The sequence below is a fragment of the Ogataea philodendri genome (assembly GCF_020536065.1).
Source record: "Ogataea philodendri strain CBS6075 chromosome Unknown scaffold11, whole genome shotgun sequence".
Taxonomy (NCBI): Eukaryota; Fungi; Ascomycota; class Pichiomycetes; order Pichiales; family Pichiaceae; genus Ogataea; species Ogataea philodendri.
This window is the reverse complement of record NW_025763868.1, coordinates 149,006-168,579: the sequence shown is the minus strand read 5'-3', so window position 1 is coordinate 168,579 and position 19,574 is coordinate 149,006. Positions and strand designations below refer to the sequence as shown.

The window sequence follows — 19,574 nt, the reverse complement described above, 5'->3', positions numbered from 1 at the left end:
AAATAAAGCGATATATCGTAAACAAAACATAGATTTGTTAGCATTGGGGTATACAGTTGCGCGTTTTCAGCATGTTTTCGTCACATAAGCAACTTGTTGATACTCCCAGAAATGGGCGACGTGCACAGAGAGGCACTGGGCTGGAGTTCACTCCCATAGGAGGTCTTCGTAAGAGCTCTGTTCCGACTAGCGGGTATTTTCCCATGCTTCAACGAAACATGGCAACGAAAAGCAACGTGGAGAACGGGTCACCAGTGAGAGGCAACAATATGATCAGTTCGTCCTTTGATGAGACGTTTGATCTGCTGAACGATGACGAGGCAGACGACCGTGTTTTCAGGGGAGCAGATATCCTTCCTGATTTTTCAGACAACGAAACCGAACACGTGAACTATGAACGGGGAAATCATGCGTTTGTGGAGAACGGTAGTAATCTCTTACGGAAACAACACGACCAGGTGAAGACTCTTCAAGAAGAGAACCTCAATTTACGGATCGAGCTTCTGACTCTTCGCAAATACCTCGATGGTCAGCCAAAAGACAAAGTTGAGATTCTGAACCAAAATGTTGAGCTCAGTCAGGAAAACGTCAATCTGAGAGACAAATTAGATACGTTGCAACAGCAACTTCGCGAGGAGGACAAGGAGAACTTGGCATCGCGCAACGACAAGCAACTTCGAACTTTCGAAAGACAGATCGAGCAATTGGAAGCAGAGTTGCAGGATAGAGACGCGCTGAAGCGCAGCGCCGAGTCGGAACGTCAGCGTGCAGACAGAAACGAGGACGAGGTGATCAATCTTCAGCAGGAACTGCGTGCGCTTGAAGACGAAAGAGACAAGCTTGAAGCTTCTCACGAAGATCTGAAATTACAACTAAGAAACGCACGGACTAATTTGGACAGCCAGCATGACTCCAATGACAAGATTGGTGAACTGGTTGATAATCTTAACGACGCCAACAAGTTTATCGACGAAGTTGGCAAGAAGCTGGACAGCCAGTACGAGGAAAATGAAACTTTGAGACAGAAGGTTGATACGCTAGAATCGAAAAACGAGGACCTCAAGTCCAAGAATCACCGCTTGTCCGAGATACTTGACCAGCTCAAGGACGAGATTAAAAGCCTTGAAGATCGCAAGTCTAATACCGAACTCCGCAAACTGGAGGATGATAACAGACATCTTCAGGAACAGGTGGAAGATCTCTATGACCAGCATCGTCAAGATAGCAAAACTATCACCAACTTGCAATTGGAACTGAAAAGACTGGAAGCCGAATCTGACGACAAGATGAGCAACGAGTCCTATATCGGTGCTGTTGACGAAGAAAAGAACTCCTTGTACGATAACATCATTGAACTGAACGACAAACTTAAAGACTACGAGCATAGAACAAAGCATCTCCAACGCGAGCTTCAAGCTAAACAGAAAGATCTAGATCAATATGAAGACGAACTCAAACGTCTCAAGAATGCTAGTCGCGGAGGTAACAACGAGGATCTCATGGATACAATTGAGTCTTTGCAAAACAAGCTCATACAAGAACGCAACCGGTTCGTCGACGAGGTCAACAAGCTCGACTCCAAGCTTGTGGACGACAAGGAGGAATTGTACAATAAGATCGAGCAGCTCAAACGAGAAAAGTTGGAGCTTGTTGAGGATTACGAGAAACTGCAACTTGAGCACAAGAGATTTGTTGAGCAGATGAGCAAAACCAACAAGGAGTCTGAACTGCTAGACTTGGAGCGTGATTTCAAGAAGCTCTCGTTCTCGTACGCAAACAAGTGCCACGAACTTGAAGACAAAGAGTACGAGTCCGAGTCTTTGATTCGCGATTTGAAGGAAGACTTACGGTTCAAAGAGAACGAGACAAGACGTCTGCTAGCACAAATCGAGAAGCTGACTAGTCAGCTTTCGGAACACAGTGGAGGTTCAGATCAAAAAGTTCAAATACGCGAACTGTTGCAGGAAAAGACACAATTGGAAGACAAGTACCGCGATTCGCTTCTGGAAAACAGCCGACTTAAACGACAGATTGATAGTTTCAGCGTTAGAGACACTTTTGATAAGTCTGAGAGTCTTGTGCGAGAATTGAAGGAAGCCAACAGGGATCGCGATGAGTTGAGGTCCGACCTTTTGTCAAAGAAGAAGGAACTGGCCGATTTGAAGTGGAAGCTGGACGATGTTTTGGAGGAGAAGAAACAGCTGATGAACTCTTTGTCGTCGTTGGACGAAGACCAACAGCGTGTTAGTCACGAGAACTCCAAGCTGAGTCGCGAGCTTGAGAGTTTGAAGCTGAAGCTGGCAGGACCTAAACTGAAGAACGAGATCGAGGAAAAGGACCGGGAGATCAAGAAACTTGTGAATGACTACAACGAGATGAAGAACGATCTTTTGAACAGATATGAGCAGGTTCGGAAGGACAAGTTCAAACTGGGCCAGGAACTCGAGGAGATGAAGATCAAGCTGGAGCGTGCAAAAGTTGCGCACGAGCTGCTGCTAAGCAAACAGATGCAGAGGACAGAGTATCCGCTGTCTCCAGTGAGTCCACCACGGTCTCCACACGAAAACGGATATCTGACACAACGGATCAACCTGCTCGAGAGCCAGAAACAGCTTTTCCGGATGAAGTTGCAACAGTACAAGGACTACAACTCTGATCTACAGTTCATGGCCAACTTTTTGACCCACGAGCTGGAGAGCAAAGAGCGGATGGTGACCAGCCTGGAAAGATTAAGCGGAGTCAAACGCCAGCAGCCGAAGCTGACGTTCCGGGCCGTGGCGCTGGCCGTTGTTGCTGGGGTGCGGTTCAAAAACCGTCTGGAGCAGGTCCAGAAGAAAAAAATCGAGGAACGCCATGTTAAGAAGACCATTGGTCGGTACAGAGAACAGACAGTAGATGTATGATAGGGCGAATAGTGTATTAATACAAGCGCATTTTTTCACTTGAACTTTTTAGCGTGTGCGTCCATTCTTCGTTGGACGCTGAGGAGTCTTTGGTTGAAATCCTTGGCGATGATGTTGAGTTGTTCGAGCTTATCGATTTCCTGGTCGACTTTGTCGCAATGGGCCAGAAGCAGCTTTATCTGTTCTAATTTTTGCTGGATCGCGTGGATATCCACCTCGTGTTCTGCTTTTGATTGGATAACGTGGTTTTCCACGCGCTCGCTGAGTTGGCTCGTGTGGTCTTGGATTTTGTACATCAGATAGTCAAAGGCCAAAGCGAGCTCTTTCACCTTGAGCGGGTCGTCTTCGTCGTCAATTTCGATCTCGGACACCGATTGCACCGAGTCGTCGATGGTGAGCTCATCCGTATGGACGGACGACTGCCGGAGCGTCGACGCGGACGTGTGGACTGTCGTTTGAGAGCTTTGGTCGTCCATAAAATTAATCAGGTGCGAGGCGTAGAATTATATTAGAGCAGTAGGTGGCAGTAGGTAGCACCACATGGGCCAACCAAAGGCAGTTTTACAAATACAATTGACATGCACTTTACCTTCTGACGAGTTCTGCTACTCGACGGTGCGCTGCGGGCAAATTTTAGAGTCCAATTGGCCGCCGTGAATATACACCAATTCCGAAACCTACCAACTTCCTCCCGGCCCACTGCCGAGGACCCATCTGTCTGGGACGCTATTGTTGTGTCCACAGGTGGACCAGAACCAGCCGGTGCACGTCTTCTTGCCTCTTTGGAAACACACACACCCACCATCCGGAGATCAAGGGGGGCAGAAATTGTTGGGCACGCATCATGCCAATCAGAGCGCTCCGACTTGCGCAAATGCGCCTCTTTTGAAACATTCTTTAGGATTCCACTATTTTGCTGCTCTGTCACATGCATATAGGCATAAAGAATGCCTTGTGTTTGAGGAGCCCGGCCAAAAATTCCCAATTGGGAAACACAAACTTTCGCCGAGAGCCAATCACAGTGCGAGAATCTCGGCGAACACGCCGAAGGTTTCCTCCTCCAGGCACTCCGCGTATCAAAAGCTATTTAGCGTTTCCCACGCTATAAATAGGGGTCATGTCTCCCTCCTGTGCACCTCACTAATCATCATGACTGTCCAATTCGTCCCAAAAGTTAAAGTTCAAACCGACAAATGCAAGTACTCTGAGAACGAGCTTGTCACCAACTACGTGTACAAGAACGCGGTTGTGGACAAAGAGCCTTCCGGAACTTACTCTGTCAAGCCTGTGGAGGAGCCATACCAGTTCAAGGTTGACCTTAAGGTGCCTAAAGTTGGTGTGATGCTTGTTGGATTGGGCGGTAACAACGGTACCACATTTGTGGCTTCCGTGCTTGCCAACAAGAACAAGGTCCAATTCAACACCAAGGAAGGTTTGAAGAACGCCAACTACTATGGATCGGTCACCCAATCCGCCACTGTCAAGCTGGGTGTCGACTCCAACGGTTTGGACGTGTACGCTCCGTTCAACTCGCTGCTACCAATGGTGAACCCAAACGACTTTGTTGTTAGCGGATGGGATATCAACGGAGACAACCTTGCCACTGCCATGCACAAGGCCAAGGTGTTGGAGTTCGACCTCCAGGAGAAGTTGAAGGACGAGATGAAGCACATTGTGCCTCTCAAGTCGATCTACTACCCAGACTTCATTGCTGCCAACCAGGACGAGAGAGCCAACAACTGCTTCAACAGATCCAACGGCGAGATCCACACCACCGGCAAGTGGAGCCACGTGGAGCAGATCAGAAAGGATATCCGCGACTTCAAGGCGTCCAACAAGCTCGACAAAGTTGTTGTGTTGTGGACTGCTAACACCGAGAGATACGTTAATGTGGTGGAAGGTGTGAACGACACTGCCGAGAACGTTTTGGAAGCTGTGAAGCAGGACCACGAGGAGATTGCTCCAAGTACCGTTTTCGCCATTGCCAGTATCTTGGAGAATGTTCCATACATCAACGGAAGTCCTCAAAACACTTTTGTTCCGGGTCTTATTGAGCTTGCTGACAAGAACAACACCTTTATTGGAGGAGACGACTTCAAGAGTGGCCAGACCAAAATGAAGTCTGTTTTGGCCCAGTTCTTGGTGGATGCCGGTATCAGAACCAGCTCCATTGCCTCGTACAACCACTTGGGTAACAACGACGGTTACAACTTGAGTTCTCCAAAACAGTTCCGGTCCAAGGAGATTTCCAAGGCATCTGTTGTTGACGACATCATTGCCTCGAACGAGATCTTGTACAACGACAAGCTGGGCAAGAAGATCGACCACTGTATTGTCATCAAGTACATGAGTGCTGTTGGGGACTCCAAGGTCGCCATGGACGAGTACTACTCGGAATTGATGCTTGGTGGACACAACAGAATTAGCATTCACAACATTTGCGAGGATTCGTTGCTGGCAACTCCATTGATTATCGATTTGTTGGTGATGACCGAGTTCTTATCGAGAGTTCAGTACAGCAAGAAGGGCGAGGATAAGTACCAAAGCTTGCACTCTGTTCTTTCTTTCTTGAGTTACTGGCTCAAGGCACCAATCACCCGGCCTGGATTCACTCCAATCAACGGTCTCAACAAGCAGAGACAGGGTCTTGACAACTTTTTGAGAATCCTGATCGGTCTGGAGCCATTAGACGAGCTCAGATTCGAAGAGAGACTGATTTAAGTAGCGTAATATTGAAACATTAATTAGCGATCTCAAACTCCTCCATGCACTCGAGCACGGTTTTCAAGTTCTCGATGGTATTGTTGGCTGCCACCCTGATGGCCCTTTCCGAAACACCGTCAAAAACAATCTGGAGTACGTTTTCGGAAACGGAGAACGAGGTTTGGACCTGGTCTGGCTTCAATGTAGAGTCTGGGTTCAGCGAGTCCTGTGCGATCTTGGCCTGCTGGGCAGACTCAAATGGGATTCTGTACGTCCTTGATGTTAGTCACCTGTGATTTGTGGTACTTACAACTTGTGATCTAGAACCATGTTGAAAAATTACAAATGCACAGCCAGTTTTTAGTGACAAATAGACTATTTTACCAACTTGCTCCGCAACATCTTTGCACCGAGAAAGTTACATTCTGAGGCGACGCGATTGGCTCCATAGCAATTTTGGAGAAATCTTATCGCAATTGCTGTCCGAATTAGGAAACACAAAGAGTTTGCTCCGAAATCGTTATATAATCATCATGCCATGGCCAGGCTCTTAATATGAGCAAATGTAGTCCAGGTCTCAATTCTCACTGGCCAATGACCGCTAAGAATTACTAATCACGTAACCATTTGTCACCCCCACAGTGGCAAGTCAGCAGCAAATTTTAATAGCCTCTGCAGATGGCGGGGGCACTTAAATAAATTGAAAGGCTACGGAGAGAAGTATATAAAGCAAAAAAAAAGTCTACCCCCATTGCTATTTTTTTACAATGTCTAATCCCCCAGTCTACACCACTTCGCAGGGATGTCCTGTGTCTGATCCATTCTCTACCCAGAGAATCTCTGTTGACCAGAAGGGCTACCAATATGCCCCACCTACTGGTCCATTGTTACTCCAAGACTTTAAGCTGATCGACTCTCTTGCTCATTTCGACAGAGAAAGAATTCCAGAGAGAGTTGTCCATGCCAAGGGTGCGGGTGCCTACGGTGTTTTCGAAGTCACTGATGACATCACCGATGTGTGTTCCGCCAAGTTCTTGGACACTGTTGGTAAGAAGACCAGAATTTTCACCAGATTCTCCACCGTCGGTGGTGAGAAAGGTTCTGCAGACTCTGCCAGAGACCCAAGAGGATTTGCTACCAAGTTCTACACCGAGGACGGAAACTTGGACTTGGTTTACAATAACACCCCTATTTTCTTTATTAGGGATCCAACCAAGTTCCCTCACTTCATCCACACTCAAAAAAGAAACCCAGCTACAAACCTCAAGGATGCCAACATGTTCTGGGACTACTTGACTGCCAACCCAGAATCTCTTCACCAAGTGATGTATTTATTCTCCAACAGAGGTACTCCGGCTTCCTTCAGAAAAATGAACGGTTACTCTGGTCACACATATAAATGGTACAATGCCAAGGGTGAATGGCAGTACGTTCAGGTCCACTTCATCTCGAACCAAGGTGTGCATAACCTGCTTGACGATGAGGCTGGAAAGCTCGCTGGAGAAGACCCAGATTTCCACACTGGAGACCTCTACAAGGCAATTGAGAGAGGTGACTACCCATCGTGGGAGTGCTACATCCAGACAATGACTCTGGAACAGTCCAAGAAGATTCCATTCTCTGTGTTTGATCTTACCAAGGTCTGGCCTCACAAGGACTTCCCATTGAGACACTTTGGTAGATTCACCTTGAACGAGAACCCAAAGAACTACTTTGCCGAGACTGAGCAAGTCGCCTTCTCTCCATCGCACACAGTTCCAGGAATGGAGCCATCTAATGACCCTGTTCTGCAATCGAGACTGTTCTCTTACCCAGACACCCACAGACACAGATTGGGAACTAACTACTCCCAGATCCCAATTAATTGTCCATTGAAGTCCGGCGTGTTTGCTCCGCATATCAGAGACGGTGCTATGGTTGTTGACGGCAATCTTGGTGGTACTCCAAACTATGCTGGTGCTTACAACTGCCCTGTGCAGTATGCTGTTGGTGCCAAGGCTTCAGGAAGCAAACCAGACGAGAAGTACGAGGGCGAGGTTGTTCCATTCCACTGGACTGTTGTTGACTACGACTTCTACCAGCCAAAGATGTTCTGGAAGGTGCTTGGAAGAACTGAGGGTGAGCAGGAGTCTCTGGTGAAGAACGTTGCAGGCCACATTTTGTCTGCAGACGAGTTCATCCAGGACCGTGTGTTTGAATACTTCTCGAAGGCTGAGCCAATCATTGGTGAACTGATCCGTAAGGAGGTTCACAAACTGAGCCCAAGAAAGGACTCTCCTGCCAGACTGTAAGTGGCTCAAGGTGTTATATTCCCCCGATTACATAATCGACTATTTAAGGCAGAGAAATAAATACTCACCAGATTATTTACTCGTTGGCTATTCTTCAAGCTTCCTTATCGGGAAATACTGTGCGCCGTATCTTCCTTCCGTAAAAGGCGATGATATCGCTCGGTTTATAAAAAGATTCCAATCTCCTCCGTCTAATCTTTAATTTTCGTTATGGCTTGCAGATGTTCCACTAAACCAAGCGCAAAGAGCTCTTCCGAGACCTCTCAAGCTGCTTCCACCAAGAAGCCATCTCCTTCCGCCTGCTGTGGTGGCAAGGAGGAGACCAGATGCAAGTGCGGATCTGGCTGCCAATGTCCAGGCTGCAACACCACCAAGTAAGTATATCTAGCTGGTTGCGATGTTTACTAACCTTCAGGCTGTGATGACTGTTGCATTGTTGAGTTGGTCTGGTTCTATCACTGATAGCTTTTTATCCGTTTTGTACGATTTGGTGAATATACGTTTTATTTTCATGATTAAGTTACAACTGTATGTGTTTTGGAGTGTCTGGGCAAAAGATTCCCTGTTTGTTTGGCGTTTAAATCGGACTTTTCAACATAATTCTAAATTTACCATGGTATCTGATCTGCTTACAATTAGCGATTCCCGTGATCTCCAAATTTTTCTACCAAATTTTTCTTTCTTGTTAACATGAAGGTACGCAACGTTTTGGCTGTGGCTGCAGTTTTGGCAGCTGCGTCTGCTGTTTACCCTCCAGTTGCTGCTGATAAGAGCATCGACAGCGATGATCTCGTGACCATCCAGTCGATTGAGGCCAACGAAGATGAAAAAACCTTGGAGCACCATCTGAGTAACCTGAAAGCCGAAGCTGCAAAAGACAGTTCCGGACCTGTTGCCGACTTCGAGGCGCCTCGCGAGCTGTCCGACGCATTCCTGATGTCCACATCCATGATTGTGGTGAGCGAGATTGGCGACAAGACGTTCCTTGTTGCTGCGCTCATGGCGATGAAACACCCTAGAGCGGTGGTGTTTTCCGCCGCATTTGCTGCCCTTGTGCTTATGACAGTGCTTTCCGGAGTGGTGGGCCACGCATTGCCTGCCCTGATCCCGCAGAGATTGACCCAATTTTTTGCCGGTGTGCTGTTCATTGTGTTCGGTATCAACCTCCTCCGAGAGGGGCTGTCGATGTCCAAGGATGCGGGAATGGGCGACGAGATGGCCGAGGTTGAGGAGGAGATCGAGATTTCGGCTTTGAACCAACGCTCGGGAAGTTTGGAAGAAGCGGCCGGACCAGGCGCAGTTGTGAAAAAGCCGTTGTGGAAAGAAGCCATTTCCCACGTCTCCAACCTCGCCTCCTACATCCTGTCTCCCGTGTGGGTTCAAACTTTTGCCATGACTTTCCTCGGTGAGTGGGGAGACCGTTCCCAAATCGCTACCATTGCCATGGCTGCCGGTTCTGACTACTGGATGGTTATTCTCGGAGGCATTGTCGGACATGGTCTGTGTACGGGGCTTGCGGTCATAGGAGGCCAGCTGTTGGCCACCAAGATCAGCATGAGAAACGTCACATTGGGCGGATCCATTGCCTTTTTTGTGTTTTCGATTCTTTATTTCTACAGTGCCTATTACGACCTCGAGTCATAGACACTGTAGACCGGTTATTAATATGTAATATGATAAGGAAAAAAGGACTTTTCTTGACCTTATTTGGCTTTCCGCAGCTCCTTGATCGCCCTTTCTGTCTCGCTCTGTAGTTTCTCAAGGTCCTGTTGCAGGTCCTGCTCGTATTCGTTTATGATCTCGTCGTTTTGTGTCTGTGCAGTTGATGGCTCTTCCGGCTCGCGAGTCACGGACTCTTGCTCTATCTTCTGGCGTTTGAGGCCGAGCTCGACCTGCTCTGCTCTTTTGGCGCGTATTTTCTCGAGTCGTTCTCGAGACATGCCAATCTATATAGGAAAAAAATCTAGAATAATTAAACTTGTATTATTTATTTGCACATCAATGTTACGCCTCTCTATTCGAAGATTTAGCGCTGTTCCCACGAGATACAACACACCGCACTTTGACACCCACGTTTTTGTTCAGCGGCTTAAGAACGCCGGGTTTGATGCCAAAAAGGCAGACGCTGCCGTGGAAATCCTGTCCAAGTCCATCAACGACGGTATCGACAAGTACGCCGCGAACCTGATTCCGAAAGAAACGCTCAACAAGATGTCGTACCAGCAAAAGGTGGACTTTGCAAAGTTGAAAGGTGAACTGCAAATGATCGACAAATCTGAGTTCAACACCCTGCGAAACGAACACGAAAGCCTTCGTAGCGACTTGGAAAAAATGCGCACCAAGTTCAAAGAAGAGCTCAACAAGAGTCTTTCCGGAGTGCGATTGGACCTGAACTTGGAAAAGGGCCGTGTTCGCGAAGAAAGCTCGATCTACGACCTGAAGATTAAAGAAACAGATACCAGAATAGACGAGGAAATAGCCAACATGAAAGTTCAGATTGAGTCTGTGAAAACACAGGTGATGCAGTGGCTGTTTGGTGTTTGCACAGGTACGTTTGCCCTGGTTCTTGCTTATGTGCGGTTAATGAGTTAATGAATCGATTATAATTAATATTCTCTATTAAAGGTGGAAAAGTTCAGTCAAAATCTTTTGAGTGTCCTCTGGGCTCTTGACAGCATGGCCGATAGTTCTGTCGTCGGTGTAGATCTCGTAGTCGTTACCACCCTTGTACGACTTGTCTCCGAAGAAGTGGATCTGGTCGAAACCTTCTTTCTCGATGTGACGCAGACAGTAAGTCTTGTCCCAGCCAGTAGGGAAAACATCGAACGAGATTTGACCACCAATGGAGTAGGTCAAGGCCAAGTCTGGGAAAGCCTTCTTTAAAGCCTCGACCATCTTCTCTCTAACTTTGTGCTCCAAGTCGAACTTCTCGTACTCGTTTCTCTCCTCGGTAGAAGCGTTTCTTCCGATAGGAGAGACGTTGATCATACCCTTTCTGAACTCGATGAATGTACCTCTTCTGATAGGCAAGTCCAAGTCGGCAAGGTACCTGAGGATGAATTTCACCAACTCGTTGTACTTCTTGTCTCCGATCCATCCGATGAACGAAGCAGATTGAAGAGGCTTACCTTGCTTGTAAGCGGTCAATCCGTTCTCACTGAAACAGTAGTCGAACTGGTCCAACACGTCAGAACCCAACTGCTCAACCTGCTTGGAGAAGTCACTTCCTCCAACGAAACCAACCACACACTTCTTTCTCAAAGCTTGCAGGGTAGCCTTCATTTCTGGAGAAATGGTCAATCTGGCTGGAGTCAGGGTTCCATCAACGTCGAAAAGACAGATGGTCTTTGGTTGTTCTCTATCGGCAAAAGACATAATTAAACTTTACGTGGTTATATTTTTTTTTCGCTTACGTGGTCTTGAAATCTCACCTTGGTCCACGTTGCACTTTTGTGGTTGCAGTTTTCACAAGCCCAATAACAATAAACGCGAATCCCACAAAGAAGTACCAGTTTGGTGTCACGTTTTGTAGAAGACTTCCAAATAGCCCACCAACGCTCGAAACAGACTCTTTCCGCTTACCTGTCAACAGAACCAGTAAATTAACTACTCCAGCCGCACTAAACACGCTCACTAGTTTCTGCAGGTAAAAAATAGGAGCATCCTTGCACCAGTAGAGCAGGTATTGCACGAGCGCAGCAACGAGCGGCGTCCACCGCCTATATCTGGAGAAGGTGAGCATTATGGCCACCACGAGAAGCGTTTGTAAAGCCTGGATGGCGTATTCCGTGTATTTGAGTACGTTTTGCTCGCGAATGCCAATGAAGAACTGTATTATGTTGATGATTAGAGTGATTGTGTAGCCAAAGATTGGCGATAAACCGGAAGAAGTTCTGTGGTGGAACAGGTTGATCAGCTGGGGTAGAAGAATTCCAGATCTGAGGACCAGTTCTGACGTTTTCTTGAGGAACATGTACAGATACACCTGATTTTCAGGTGCAAATGGTCGCAGTTGGTAGATTAGTGCATCGTAGATCTCGGGGCCGTAGATTTGGACAAGCGAGTACTCGAGCCATCGCGGGATCAGACCTGTGTACGGTCTGAGCAGTTGGAAATATGGTTCAAGACGGTCCAGTAACTCGGGCACCGTGCCTAAATTCGACATTGAAAATTAACGGATTTAAATATTATTTAATGGCTACTTCTTTGCAAAAAGAGACTCTTGAGAAATTCAAGAAGCAGGCGCAGGAGGTGGTGAGCGAGGTCGAGTATGACGAGTTGTTTGGCCACCAACTGAGCCACGGCGAGTTTTTCGACGAGAAAATATACGAGCAATTGCTGGTTAAGATTCTCACGGCTTACGATTGGGATTACAAGACCAGTGTTGACAACTTGGAGAAGATATTGGAATGGCGCAAGGAATTCAATCCTATTAGTGCTGCGTTTCTCGAAAACCACGACTCCAAATTTGACGATATTGGGTTCATCACCGTGAATTCTGAGGCTAAACCTCTGGAGAAAATCACCACTTGGAATCTGTATGGTAAAGTGACGGATCCAAAGAAGATATTTGGCGATCCCAATGCGTTTCTAAGATGGAGAGTTGGACTGATGGAGCAGAGCGTTCAATTGTTGGATTTCGCTAGCCAGGATAATAACTACATGGTGCAAGTTCACGACTACAAAGGAGTGTCTCTGTTCCAAAGAGACTCTGAGGTGAAGAAAACTACCAAGAAAGTGATTGAGGTGTTTGGCAACTACTATCCGGAACTGCTGTCCAAGAAGTTCTTTGTGAACGTTCCGTCGATCATGATGTGGGTTTTCAAGGTGATTACGGCTTTTGTGGCTGAGAAGACCAGGAATAAATTTGTCGTTATCAGCAACGGGCAGGAGCTGTCAAAATATCTGGATCCAAAGCAGCTGGGAACAGAGTACGGGGGGAAGGTCTCTGAAGGTACCAAGAGCCTGCGGTTTTTATTCAAAGAGTCAAAGACAAAGTACACGCCGTACACCGCCCATCTCGTGGGTAAAAGCATTGCTTCCGAGATTGATTAGAAAAATAATGTTTAATTAATTTATTGTCTTCAATTATTTTTGTTTGTGGACGATCTCTTATCAATTGCACGATGGAGACGCCGCCATTCAACGGAAAGGCGACTCGCGGCCGGCCCGAGTCGATATTTTACACAGGCACCAGAGCGCATGTGCCATCGAGGTCAGTTTCACCGCTCGAAGTCGATACGCCTTCGATAGACCATGAAATCCATACCCACAATACGTTGGGCGACCTTTCGGAAATCACCGCACAGAACCCAGTTGCTCTGATGGAGCTGGATATGGACTGTAATGTCAAGTTTTTGAGCAAAATATGGGAAACCGTAGTGGGTACCAAATTGAGCAAAATTGTGGGACGACCTTTAAGTAACATCATCGTTGGAGAGATCGAGGACAAACAAGTCTTCAACAGAGCAACAGATATCATGATGACCGATGATGAAACCTACAGAGTCAGATTTGTTGTTTCGACTAATTTGCAAAATGCCTCATCCGGTCCCGAAACCACAGAGCAAGACACAAATGTGTCAAATTCAGACACCGACTCTGTTAGTTTGCATTCAGAGAACTCCAGCATCACCACAGACGGTGGCCTTATAGAATTGGTTGCGCAGGGAGTGCTCATTCATGATCAAAAGCGCCAGCCGTCGCATTCGATGTGGATTGTCAAGCCCTGGGTTCCTCTTTCTGGCCAGACTCTCGAATTGCCGGAAGAGCTGATAATGAGGCTTGGGTTTGGAATCAACTTGTTTGAGTCTTATTTGTGCCATCTGACCGATCTCGGCGTTGTTGACGAAGAGAACCTCCCGCCTCCGGCACAAGAACTGTGTCGTATCTGCGAACAACGTGTTCCGAACTGGTGGCTGGAAAGACACGCAGAATTGTGTCTCGTTGAGCATAGAGCAGAAGATACAGTACAGCAGAAACAGGAGAATCTAATTGAGCATAAGAACCTTCTTCAGAACGTTCTCGATACCCTCACAAGACGTCAAGTGAACAAAACGCCGCCCCTTGTTCCTTTGAACTCTTCTAGCTCTGTGTCCAGCAGCAGCAGCAGCTCTTCAAATAGCTCTTCTGGAAGCATCGCATCCATTACCGAATACAAAGGTTTTGCCATCCCGCTCTCCGCTGCCAACGAGTCTGGCACCCTAGGCCGTCGCAAGAGTGTTGGCAGTTTGCTTCCGGCCAAAAGATTCCCGTTCAAGAATTTGGAGATTCTCATTCAATACTGCGACGAAGCACTGAAAATCAATCCCGGGGAACTACACACAGACGACCAGAAACGAGAGGAGTACGCGATTGCTTTCTCCCCAGATAGCGAGCGCGCTTTGAAGAATCTAAACACGATCGAGGTTCCGTTGTCAAGTGATCAAGCTATCAAGTTGCTCACTGATGATACCGAAAGCCTTGCAAAGGAGAAGATTGAGGCAATTGAGAGATACGCACATATCCTTCAGTATGTTGATAGGATCACCAAGCAGACAGATGAGATGATCCTGAACGTTGTGAAGGAGACGATCATGAAAATTAAAGAAGACATGATTGACGAGCCGCTATTGATTCAGTCGCCTAAACCAACGAACGAATTTGGCCCGATGTCGATACTGGACGGTGAACCAATGTCTGGGTCGTTGAGTACGCGAACGTCGTCTCCAGCATCGGACGCTCGCTCCACTCCGGTGATCAGTGTCTCTGGAGATGAGTCGGTGAAGACAATCCAGCGGGCTGCATCTCCTTCGTATAACTCACCTCGTCGTCCTTTATCACCCGGTATGATGTTTCCACTAAGTTCAATACAAAGAAACTCCAAGTCGCATGCTAAACATCCAAGTGTCAACTCAGGTTCAGGGTCCAATACCCCAATTTCCTCACCCTTGTTCCTATCAACAGATATACCCTCGTCGTCTTCTTCTGGTCTGGAACGACCTCAGTTGTCGCCGCTGCTTGTTCCCCAGAGTTCCAAACAGTCTCTTCCTTCAATTAAAGATTACGAGATCATCAAGCCGATCAGCAAAGGTGCATTTGGATCGGTTTATTTGTCCAAGAGAAAACTCACGGGTGAATATTTTGCTATCAAAGTGCTGAAGAAGGCAGACATGGTCGCCAAGAACCAAGTCACCAACGTGAAAGCGGAAAGAGCCATTTTGATGGCCCAGGCCAACTCTCCGTATGTTGCACAGCTGGTTGTCACATTCCAGAGCACAAATTACCTCTATTTGGTGATGGAGTATCTAAACGGTGGAGATTTGGCAACCCTGTTGAAAAACATGGGGTATCTGCCAGATATCTGGGCGAGAAGGTACATTGCCGAGGTGATTGTAGGTGTTGACGATCTCCATTCCAGAGGAATTGTGCATCGTGATCTCAAGCCTGACAATTTGCTGATTGATCGCAACGGCCACATCAAACTGACCGATTTTGGACTGAGTCGAATGGGACTTATCAGAAGACAGAACAACACTCACTCGGACGTGATTGAGGACCCTTTTGTGAATCCGCAATCAGCTTCGCTTGTGGCCAAGAAAAGCGTCAATATCACTCCCTTCTCGCTTAGTCCTAGCTCGCCGTTGGTGACTCCTTCTGCCAGCACAGCTCCTGTTTTCGAAGAGTTGGAAGCAGTTACTCCAGGAAGCGCCAACTCGTCGCCTCTACTGCGTCCTCTCACGCGAAGATCAACAATGCAACCATCCTTTGTCATTAACAAGGAAGACACACAAACAGAGATCACCAATTATGCTTTGTTCGATCCGCAGCACTCGGCAGAAACTCGCAAGTTCGTTGGAACACCTGATTACCTTGCCCCTGAGACTGTCGCTGGTATCGGTCAAGATGAGGCCAGTGATTGGTGGTCAATTGGGTGTATTCTGTTTGAGTTTCTATTTGGAGTGCCTCCGTTTGCTGGAAACAGTCCTAAACAGGTGTTTGAAAACATTCTTCACGGAGAAATCCAATGGCCGAATCTTCCTCCAGAAGAGTTTGCCGAGTACTGTTCACCTACTGTGAAAGATCTCATCAAACGGCTTCTTGTGAAAGACCCTGCTTCTCGTCTCGGTAGCGGCGGGTCGCAAGAAATCATGCGGCACCCATACTTCAATGGCATCAACTGGGACACGTTGTTCACGGAAGAAGCGTCGTTTGTGCCCGATAACGAGGATCCAGAGTCTACAGAGTACTTTGATGCTCGAGGAGCCCAGCTAAGCATGTTCCCGAGCGAGGAGTTTACTGAAGAGCCAACGGAAACTGCTCTGGAGGAGTGCACATTGCCAAACTCGAGCTCGTCGTCCACCACACTGGACTCTCCAAAGACGAATCTCTCTAAGCACGGTTCGATGTCTGTGAAGCGTGAAAGAAGAGGCTCCCGACTGAACGACAGCGGCGGCTCGTCTGAGTTTGGCTCATTCCAGTTCAGAAACCTTGCTGTTCTGGAGAAACAGAACAAGGATGTGATCAACCGGCTCAAAAGCGAGCACATCGAGCAGCTGAACAGCATGTCGTCGTCTGCTTCGCTTGATTCTGGCTCTTCGGCACCAACAACACCTGGATCCACCTCGGTTCCCTTAGCCACCAGGCCGCGAGGCCACTCCTCTGCGAGCGGACAGCTGCTTACGCCGTTCAAACGGCCGTCTTCTCCAGGTATCATGAAGGACCAGAAACTGTCGCCGTTGTTGCGCAATGCATCTCTGGCAAGCGACGCTTCGGACGAGTACCGTCACCTTTCGCCGGTTGCACGGCCGTTGCACAAGAAAGGGTACAGCACAGAAGCCGGATCGCCTGCTTTGCGGCTGCTGTCCAAGTCGTTCTCCAGAACTATGAGCGACTTCTCGCCGTCGTCCTCAGATAACGAGGACCGGGTGGGACAGACACGGCTGCGCAAGAAGCGCTCGTCCAAACGCATGGCACGCACATCGTCGGCCACCAACGAAACAGCCGACGCTATCCAGAACATGATGATCAACTTCGACGTGCTGCTGTGCGAGCCGATTCCCATCCACCGGTACTCGATCGAGAAAAACCTGGGCCGTCTGGGGTGCGACGTGGTTGCATTTTCGTCCGGGTCGGAGCTGATCAAACGGTCGACTGGAGATGTCAAGTTCGACCTCATTTTCACGTCGACCGAGCTGCACAAGCTGGACTGTGTCGATCTCGTCAAGCTCATCAAGCACACGTCCACTGCCAACTCGGAGACCGTATTCGTTGCGCTCACGTCGTTCTACCACGACGCAGTCGAGTCCGGTGTGTTCGACTACGTTATTGAGTACCCGGTCACCATGGAGAAGCTGAAGACCGCGCTGGATTGGTTCAGAAACTTGAAACGCCGCGAGGAAGAGGCCATTGTGACTGACACCGAGTGAATTATAGCTATGTAAGGTAACGAATCATCTATCTATCGCAAACTTGATAGGAACCACCAGTCCCAGCAGAATGCTCAGGTAGAGGAGTGCTGTGAAGTTGACGGTTGCTGGCGTACAGTGCTCAATGGCATGGTTCAGGCTCTGTGCCATCGCCTCGAACGAGAACAGACTCTGTGCCCGTTGCTGGGCTCTAAGAGCCAGTTGCCGTTTTTCTGTAGCAGACAATGACTCGACGTGGTTTAGGTACTCCACCCAACGGTCCTCTGTTGGGCCAACAAGGTAACCGGTGAAATCCTTGTTGTCGTACGGAACAACTGTTTCTGTTGGTCCGCCGGTGGCTTCGGCCAGCACCGGAGTGCCGAGCTTCATGGCCTCCACAGGAACGATTCCAAAATGTTCGAACGACGGAGTATAAACGAGCATCTGGGCGTTTTTGATGAGCGCGTTCTTGAGGTCTGTGCTGATGGATGGTAAGAAGAACACCTGTGTGTTGCGTGGAGCAACAATAAGCTTTCCACGGATGGTGATGGACGACAGTTTGAGGTGCTTGCATAGACTTTCCAGCTCGATCAGATAGTCTACGTTCTCGAATACGCGTGCGTCGTATCCACCCGCGATGACCAGTTTGTGGTTGGACTTTGTGTTGCAGATGAACTCGTGGTACTTTCGAATTGCCAGAGAGATGTTCTTCTTGCGCTCGAATCTATTCACCGACAGGAAGAACGGTTCTTCTTTAAAGAACTCAGATACCTCATCCACTGAGGACTGGTTCAGCCGGATGTCGCCGACGCACGGGTACAACACGTCGAGCGACTCCGGTTTGAGGCTCTTGAAAGCGCTGCTAGCTGTCTTTTTGGTGAAGTTGGAGTTCACCAAGATCTTGTCTGCGAACCCCATGGAAAACTCCTCGATGGTATCAAAAACGGCACGGTAAACCCGTCTGGCAAATCCCGAGTGCGACGCAAGCAGTTTATCTGGGAAATGGCAGTAGAAAATCACTTTTGTTTTTGGGCCTTTGAAAAGATAGATCAATGGCAGACAGTACGACAACTGGTCGGCGAAAAGTACGTCCGAGCTCTTCAGCGTGCCTGTGACAATGAGAACCAGTACCAGATACAATTGGCGCAAGAATGCGAACACAATGGCGAACTTGCCCAGAAAATGCGTTGGGAGAAAGTCTCCATGGACCTTTGTCTTGAGCTGTCCAGAACTGACTTCCTCGAAACAGTGCGACAGGTCGCAATGGGACGTGAACATGGTCACATCGTTTCCTGGCTGGACGGCCAGCGCCGCGTCGACCGCCAGTCGCTCGGCTCCCCCGATCCCCAGATCCGGGTGGATAAATATAATCCTCATGACAAAATAAATAAAAAATAATAATTTTATGCTCGTGCCCCCTGATAACTTTGCATTTGTCGAAGACGGACTTTACCGGTGTTCGCAGCTGGACGCAATCAACATGCCGTTCCTAGAGGCGCTGGGACTGCGGACGATCGTCTGGCTGGATGAGGAGAAACCGCCGCGGCCCATCAATCAGTACATGGAGGACAATCATGTGCGACTTTGCCATCTGAAGGAGTCCAGCAGCGTGCCCGAGGAGGACGAGAGCTTGCAGTTTCAGGAGTGGATGGTTCTGAAGCCATCATTGGTGGCAGAGACGTTCCGGATCTTGCTGGACTACAAAACTTATCATGACTGTCTGTTGGTGGACAGAAGCGAAGTCATGATAGGTCTATTGCGGCGGATCCAGCGATGGAGTTATTCCAGCATCTCGAACGAGTATAGGCTGTTTGCCAACACCAAGGCCAACTATGCTGTGGAAAACTACCTGGAGCTCGTAAACATTGAGCTTGTTTCATCTGAGCGATTGTTGGACCTGGAGGAGGAGGAAGAGGAGAGCGAGCAGTTTGAAGAGCCCAAGAGCGTTGAGAACGAACTCAGTATGAGCCCGCATCTTTCTGTGTCGTCGTCGCCGCAGATCCCCAAAAACCTACTCAAACTCGTGGAAATGCGTCGCCAAAAGAGAAAACAGCGACAAGAACGCCAAACAAGCGTCAGCGGACCGGGAGTCAGTTTCTATAAGCCGGCAGGCCCGGTGTCTGTGCGAGTGCGGCTCCCAAGAGAAGAAAACCTGCCCATGTGGTTCGTGGACCTCCGAACAAGATGGGAGCAGGAAGCTTGACCAGGGCAAGCATGACAAAAATCATGGCTGTGTAAAATACTAGTTCCCGCCCCGAGTCGCTGTAACCTAAATTGAGCACACCCTCACC

At 48.3% G+C, this 19,574-nt stretch overlaps 19 protein-coding genes across 19 annotated transcripts; 9 read left to right on the top strand and 10 right to left on the bottom strand.

Moving 5' to 3' along the window:
* Positions 1 to 71: 71 nt before the first annotated feature.
* Positions 72 to 2,903, top strand: OGAPHI_001475 (uncharacterized protein; the record flags this gene model as incomplete). The annotated part of the gene is made up of 1 exon (XM_046202240.1): positions 72 to 2,903. The coding sequence occupies one exon, from the start codon at positions 72 to 74 to the stop codon at positions 2,901 to 2,903; it is 2,832 nt and encodes a 943-aa protein (XP_046063617.1).
* Positions 2,904 to 2,938: 35 nt separating this feature from the next.
* OGAPHI_001474 (uncharacterized protein) lies at positions 2,939 to 3,379 on the bottom strand (the record flags this gene model as incomplete). Its single annotated transcript, XM_046202239.1, has 1 exon — positions 2,939 to 3,379. One exon carries the CDS (start codon positions 3,377 to 3,379, stop codon positions 2,939 to 2,941), a length of 441 nt encoding a protein of 146 aa, XP_046063616.1.
* A 664-nt stretch (positions 3,380 to 4,043) lies between these two features.
* On the bottom strand, positions 4,044 to 5,281 carry OGAPHI_001473 (uncharacterized protein; the record flags this gene model as incomplete). The annotated part of the gene is made up of 3 exons (XM_046202238.1): positions 4,044 to 4,436; positions 4,599 to 5,121; positions 5,250 to 5,281. 3 exons carry the CDS (start codon positions 5,279 to 5,281, stop codon positions 4,044 to 4,046), a joined length of 948 nt encoding a protein of 315 aa, XP_046063615.1.
* OGAPHI_001472 (uncharacterized protein) lies at positions 4,053 to 5,624 on the top strand (the record flags this gene model as incomplete). Its single annotated transcript, XM_046202237.1, has 1 exon — positions 4,053 to 5,624. One exon carries the CDS (start codon positions 4,053 to 4,055, stop codon positions 5,622 to 5,624), a length of 1,572 nt encoding a protein of 523 aa, XP_046063614.1.
* A 19-nt stretch (positions 5,625 to 5,643) lies between these two features.
* Positions 5,644 to 7,504, bottom strand: OGAPHI_001471 (uncharacterized protein; the record flags this gene model as incomplete). Its single annotated transcript, XM_046202236.1, has 3 exons — positions 5,644 to 5,872; positions 6,498 to 6,868; positions 7,037 to 7,504. The coding sequence occupies 3 exons, from the start codon at positions 7,502 to 7,504 to the stop codon at positions 5,644 to 5,646; spliced, it is 1,068 nt and encodes a 355-aa protein (XP_046063613.1).
* Positions 6,374 to 7,897, top strand: OGAPHI_001470 (uncharacterized protein; the record flags this gene model as incomplete). The annotated part of the gene is made up of 1 exon (XM_046202235.1): positions 6,374 to 7,897. One exon carries the CDS (start codon positions 6,374 to 6,376, stop codon positions 7,895 to 7,897), a length of 1,524 nt encoding a protein of 507 aa, XP_046063612.1.
* A 690-nt stretch (positions 7,898 to 8,587) lies between these two features.
* Positions 8,588 to 9,541, top strand: OGAPHI_001468 (uncharacterized protein; the record flags this gene model as incomplete). Its single annotated transcript, XM_046202233.1, has 1 exon — positions 8,588 to 9,541. The coding sequence occupies one exon, from the start codon at positions 8,588 to 8,590 to the stop codon at positions 9,539 to 9,541; it is 954 nt and encodes a 317-aa protein (XP_046063610.1).
* On the bottom strand, positions 8,644 to 9,394 carry OGAPHI_001469 (uncharacterized protein; the record flags this gene model as incomplete). The annotated part of the gene is made up of 2 exons (XM_046202234.1): positions 8,644 to 9,159; positions 9,245 to 9,394. 2 exons carry the CDS (start codon positions 9,392 to 9,394, stop codon positions 8,644 to 8,646), a joined length of 666 nt encoding a protein of 221 aa, XP_046063611.1.
* Positions 9,542 to 9,898: 357 nt separating the features above from the next.
* On the top strand, positions 9,899 to 11,278 carry OGAPHI_001466 (uncharacterized protein; the record flags this gene model as incomplete). The annotated part of the gene is made up of 2 exons (XM_046202230.1): positions 9,899 to 10,476; positions 10,855 to 11,278. The coding sequence occupies 2 exons, from the start codon at positions 9,899 to 9,901 to the stop codon at positions 11,276 to 11,278; spliced, it is 1,002 nt and encodes a 333-aa protein (XP_046063608.1).
* On the bottom strand, positions 10,517 to 11,272 carry OGAPHI_001467 (uncharacterized protein; the record flags this gene model as incomplete). The annotated part of the gene is made up of 1 exon (XM_046202231.1): positions 10,517 to 11,272. One exon carries the CDS (start codon positions 11,270 to 11,272, stop codon positions 10,517 to 10,519), a length of 756 nt encoding a protein of 251 aa, XP_046063609.1.
* Positions 11,279 to 11,324: 46 nt separating the features above from the next.
* OGAPHI_001464 (uncharacterized protein) lies at positions 11,325 to 13,379 on the bottom strand (the record flags this gene model as incomplete). The annotated part of the gene is made up of 3 exons (XM_046202228.1): positions 11,325 to 11,997; positions 12,272 to 12,505; positions 13,084 to 13,379. The coding sequence occupies 3 exons, from the start codon at positions 13,377 to 13,379 to the stop codon at positions 11,325 to 11,327; spliced, it is 1,203 nt and encodes a 400-aa protein (XP_046063606.1).
* On the top strand, positions 12,014 to 12,952 carry OGAPHI_001465 (uncharacterized protein; the record flags this gene model as incomplete). The annotated part of the gene is made up of 1 exon (XM_046202229.1): positions 12,014 to 12,952. The coding sequence occupies one exon, from the start codon at positions 12,014 to 12,016 to the stop codon at positions 12,950 to 12,952; it is 939 nt and encodes a 312-aa protein (XP_046063607.1).
* Positions 13,024 to 17,304, top strand: OGAPHI_001460 (uncharacterized protein; the record flags this gene model as incomplete). The annotated part of the gene is made up of 1 exon (XM_046202224.1): positions 13,024 to 17,304. One exon carries the CDS (start codon positions 13,024 to 13,026, stop codon positions 17,302 to 17,304), a length of 4,281 nt encoding a protein of 1,426 aa, XP_046063602.1.
* Positions 14,514 to 15,095, bottom strand: OGAPHI_001463 (uncharacterized protein; the record flags this gene model as incomplete). Its single annotated transcript, XM_046202227.1, has 2 exons — positions 14,514 to 14,878; positions 15,005 to 15,095. 2 exons carry the CDS (start codon positions 15,093 to 15,095, stop codon positions 14,514 to 14,516), a joined length of 456 nt encoding a protein of 151 aa, XP_046063605.1.
* OGAPHI_001462 (uncharacterized protein) lies at positions 15,888 to 16,592 on the bottom strand (the record flags this gene model as incomplete). Its single annotated transcript, XM_046202226.1, has 1 exon — positions 15,888 to 16,592. The coding sequence occupies one exon, from the start codon at positions 16,590 to 16,592 to the stop codon at positions 15,888 to 15,890; it is 705 nt and encodes a 234-aa protein (XP_046063604.1).
* Positions 16,662 to 17,108, bottom strand: OGAPHI_001461 (uncharacterized protein; the record flags this gene model as incomplete). Its single annotated transcript, XM_046202225.1, has 1 exon — positions 16,662 to 17,108. One exon carries the CDS (start codon positions 17,106 to 17,108, stop codon positions 16,662 to 16,664), a length of 447 nt encoding a protein of 148 aa, XP_046063603.1.
* Positions 17,305 to 17,328: 24 nt separating the features above from the next.
* On the bottom strand, positions 17,329 to 18,561 carry OGAPHI_001458 (uncharacterized protein; the record flags this gene model as incomplete). Its single annotated transcript, XM_046202222.1, has 1 exon — positions 17,329 to 18,561. The coding sequence occupies one exon, from the start codon at positions 18,559 to 18,561 to the stop codon at positions 17,329 to 17,331; it is 1,233 nt and encodes a 410-aa protein (XP_046063600.1).
* On the top strand, positions 17,921 to 18,238 carry OGAPHI_001459 (uncharacterized protein; the record flags this gene model as incomplete). The annotated part of the gene is made up of 1 exon (XM_046202223.1): positions 17,921 to 18,238. One exon carries the CDS (start codon positions 17,921 to 17,923, stop codon positions 18,236 to 18,238), a length of 318 nt encoding a protein of 105 aa, XP_046063601.1.
* Positions 18,562 to 18,688: 127 nt separating the features above from the next.
* OGAPHI_001457 (uncharacterized protein) lies at positions 18,689 to 19,486 on the top strand (the record flags this gene model as incomplete). The annotated part of the gene is made up of 1 exon (XM_046202220.1): positions 18,689 to 19,486. The coding sequence occupies one exon, from the start codon at positions 18,689 to 18,691 to the stop codon at positions 19,484 to 19,486; it is 798 nt and encodes a 265-aa protein (XP_046063599.1).
* Positions 19,487 to 19,574: the final 88 nt, after the last annotated feature.